The following is a 4,091-nucleotide window of genomic DNA, read 5'->3' on the forward strand; positions in this document are numbered from 1 at the left end:
GCGGGCATTTTTTAAAAATTATAAAAAAAAATTAATTTCGGTTTTTTGCGACGACTTTTTTAGACTTGTCATCGCTAAAAAATAAGAGTATTTGTGACGACAATTTGAAATATGACGAGAATTTTGCAACGACGTATTAGCGACGCCTGTCGTCGCAAATACAGAGTGTCGTCACAAATGTATTTGCGACGACACTATGTCGTCGCAAAAAAACGTTTTTGCGACTAATTTTTTGCGCCGATAAATTTGCGACGACTTGTCGTCGTAAAAAAGTTTATTTGCGACAACATTCGGGTTTTTGTGACGACTTTTTGTCGTCACAAAAACCTCTTTTTCTTGTAGTGTGTCATAATCCTACATAATCACATTATGTATAATAAACTCATTCAATATCCCTCTATATTAATAATGTGATATCATTTCATTCTTAATGAGAATGACATGTATTAGTAATGTTTTAATTAAATATTTTAAAACTTTTAAATCCATTAAAAACATATTTTGATTATTGTCCTTAAATATTAGAATAATCGTGAAATTTTCAATGATATTCATAAAGTTTTAAAAAAATACATGCACATAAAATAATAAAAAAATTATTTTATTAATTAATTAATAATATATTTAATTTTATCACATACTTTATGGACACTATTCTTAACATCCTCGTGGTCAATTGGCACTATTAAAAATGTTAAGTTAATGAGATTGGAAAATTGCATGTCTTTTCTTGTTGGAATATCAATTAAAAATATGAGTGATCTAATTTATTGAATTAATAGCTATTTTGTTTTTGTTTCATCACAATTGAAAACAAGAGTCTTGGCCTCCTTATATAGGCTTTAACCCAACCCCCACTTACTTTGTAAGCAATGTGGAACTTTTATTGCTATTTTATTTTGTCTAAGCCTAACGCTAACGAGTATAATATTTATAATTTAGGCATTTGCATGTGAAGTGGCATCCTACACGTCAATTACATTTGTCATGAGGTGGTCGGATAATGGCTTTATGGACCCGTTAGTGGGTATGAGTATCATTGGCATCATGACTTTGCCATTTGTCACGTCAAGAGAGAGGGAGATATGATTGTTTCACTCAGTCAACCATTTTTCATGTAGTTGGCTGCATTGTTAATAATTAAGTGCATATTATTCAAATCTTGACTTGTACAAAACCTTTGAAAATGTTGTTGGATTTAGATCAAATACACGAATTTGTTATTTTTTTTCTTCTTTTCTGGCTTAAAAGATGAATATTGCTCTTGGGAAGTCTTAGAATGAAGTTTTCTTTTTAGCAATGATTCTTTGCTTATACAGAGAATGATGTTCATGCCATTGAAATTCTAGACGCAAAAATAACTGAAATAGATCATTCAACATCATGTGTGGACAATACACGGACTATATTTTTAGTTTTTCAAACTCTCCAAGTTGTTTTAGCCTAGGCAGAACTGTTGAACGCTTGAATTATGTTTTAGTATTTTACTTATATTTTTGTGGTTTAAGGCTTAATAAGTGTGTGCGCCTCTGTTGCAAGAAGTTGGATACTATGTTTACTTGTCATGAATGGAAAGGGAAATGGAGGAATGTTCCTTTTTTTTCTTTCTTTTTTTATCTATTTATGTGCTTTACTCATAAAAAGTGGAATACTAATTTGGCGAGATGACATGACGTAGGGATTGAAGAAAAAGGAGAACCGATCATAATTTAAGTTTTTACTATAGTATTTTTTCTTATAAAAATTTAAATTTAATTTTTTTTGTTACAATATATTTTATCATATGAATTTACTTTTTAACTTAAATTCTCAACTCAAACAAACGCAATAAACCATGCTTAAATAGCTTGACAATGCCATTGCATTATGAGATCCACTTGTGGAGTCCACGTTGCATCACCTGTAAGTGATGGAGGAAGAAATTCAACTTCTTTAAGAATTCAAAATACTTTTGATATTTTTCCTTAAAGAAAGGGAATTTTTACGGTTTTATCCTACCGCCGCGTATTAATATGTTAACTATTAGATTAATTTTTTAACTGTAAGATTTATGAGTGTCCATGTTGAAAGTTTGAGACGTGCTATACAGAGCTTTCATTCGCATATGTTATCGTTAGAAAGTTAATATAACAGTTAAAACAACAGTATCTGTCGGTATAATAAAAAAAATCAATACCATAAGTACTCCTAAGAAAATAAAAAGAACATCTGATTTTTTTCTTAAGAATACAAAATCATGAATAATTATTGTCTAATTTTAGTGTCTTAATTAATGTTTAACTAATTATATCATATCAGATCGTTTAAAAAATTTAAACTATTTTTTAAGTAATTTTTTTATATTTATTATAAAATAATATGGTATGATATGTAAACTACATCCCAATATGTAAACTCACACGAATATTTTCCACTTGGGGCACCCCTAAAAGAAAAGGTCCAGTCTTCTCACACTTCCTTCTCTCCTAAGCAGCATCCTTCCATTCCACGTGGCCTTCTGCATGTCCTCCAATCTCCACACCTGTCCTCTTCTGCATGTCCTCCCTACAACGTTTCTTCTTCTTCTCTTTTCTCTCTTCTCACTTCTTACTTCTTCAAATCCTAAACTCAATCATCTCTCATCTCTCTCAAACACACAGCCATGGCCGACCGCCAAAACAACAGGCAACCCCAAAGCCGACCGGCCGGCTCATTTCTCCGCAGGCTCCAAGAACATGCACCCAACTCCACCCAGCTCATGGGCTTCCTAACCCTAATCGTCTCCGGCGCAATTCTCCTTCTCCTCCCCGGCGCCACCGTCACTGCCACCGTCCTCGGTTTCATATTCTTAACCCCCCTCATCGTCGTCTCCAGCCCGATATGGGTCCCGGCCGCCTTCGTGCTCTTCTTCGTGGCGGCCGGTTTCTTGTTGTTCTGCGGGTTCGGTGTCGCGGTCGTCGGTGGGCTTGCGTGGATTTACCGGTACTTCCGGGGGTTGCACCCGCCCGGTTCGGACCGATTCGACTATGCTCGGAACCAAATTTACGACACGGCCAGCCATGTCAAGGATTATGCTAGGGAGTATGGCGGGTATTTGCAGAGTAAGGTGAAGGACGCGGCTCCGGGGGCTTGAACCCGGTTTTTCAGTACCGGGGCCGACCGGACGGGTTGGTTTTGTCATCAGTGATTTTGTCCCGCCGGTTTTTCTTTTTTTTTTTTTCATTTAGTATTTTGTTTTAGTCTGTCTTTAATTTGATCACTATCCATGCCTGCAGCCTGGTACTTTTTGTGTTTTTCCCTTCCTTTTTTTAAAAAAGAAAAAAGGAAAAAAATGAAAAGGAAATTCCTCTTTTGTGTTAAAAGATCAGAACTTTTTAATGGGTTTGAGCATTGATGGACTTGGTTATAATTAGGCTTAAAATTTTTTTAAAAAAATTACATATTTTATCTCCTTTAAATAGTTAACTTACTTTTTAGTAACCTCTCTTGAAAAACTCTACCCTCGACTAGTTCTATTTTAAAAGGTAATATATAAGGTAATGTTAATTTAAAAGGTAATATTTAAAATGTAATATATAGGCTAATATTAAGGGTAGAAATAAAGGAGTTCATTTTAATGTCTATTTTTAAAAATTTCTCCTCAAAATATGCATGAATCACAGATTAAATAGCTTCCACGACTTAGTTTTCAATAATGTGGGTAGATAGGACAAATGGTAATGCGATTTCTTTCATTTTTTTTTATTTTTTATTTTTATGGACATTTCTTTCAACTTTGGAAGAGGAGTTGTGATTTTTTAGTTATAGCCAGTAATCCATGCTAAATATTAAGGTTTTTTTTTTTTTTTTCTTTTAGAAATGCATGTTTGAGAGCTAGAACATATACATCTCTCTCACACATAGCACTCTGTTGTAAATTTTAATATAGTTAGGATTAAAATGAATTTCACGTTAGCGTAGTTTTTATCTCACTTCCAATAGAAACGTAATCATTAAAAATATTTTTTTACATATATATGTGGTATTGTTTAAACTTGCCAGAAACAACATAATTAGTGGGATGGAACCGTTGGGCTTCCTCTTCTTGCAAGCTAATTTTTAATGGAGTTTTT

At 33.5% G+C, this 4,091-nt stretch overlaps 1 protein-coding gene across 1 annotated transcript; it reads left to right on the forward strand.

Moving 5' to 3' along the window:
* The first annotated feature begins 2,606 nt into the window (after positions 1–2,606).
* On the forward strand, positions 2,607–3,245 carry LOC21405109 (oleosin 1). The gene has a single exon (XM_010112487.2). It carries the CDS (start codon positions 2,642–2,644, stop codon positions 3,110–3,112), a length of 471 nt encoding a protein of 156 aa, XP_010110789.1. The 5' UTR covers positions 2,607–2,641; the 3' UTR covers positions 3,113–3,245.
* Positions 3,246–4,091: the final 846 nt, after the last annotated feature.

Source organism: Morus notabilis, unplaced genomic scaffold (assembly GCF_000414095.1).
Source record: "Morus notabilis unplaced genomic scaffold, ASM41409v2 Scaffold16, whole genome shotgun sequence".
NCBI lineage: Eukaryota > Viridiplantae > Streptophyta > Magnoliopsida > Rosales > Moraceae > Morus > Morus notabilis.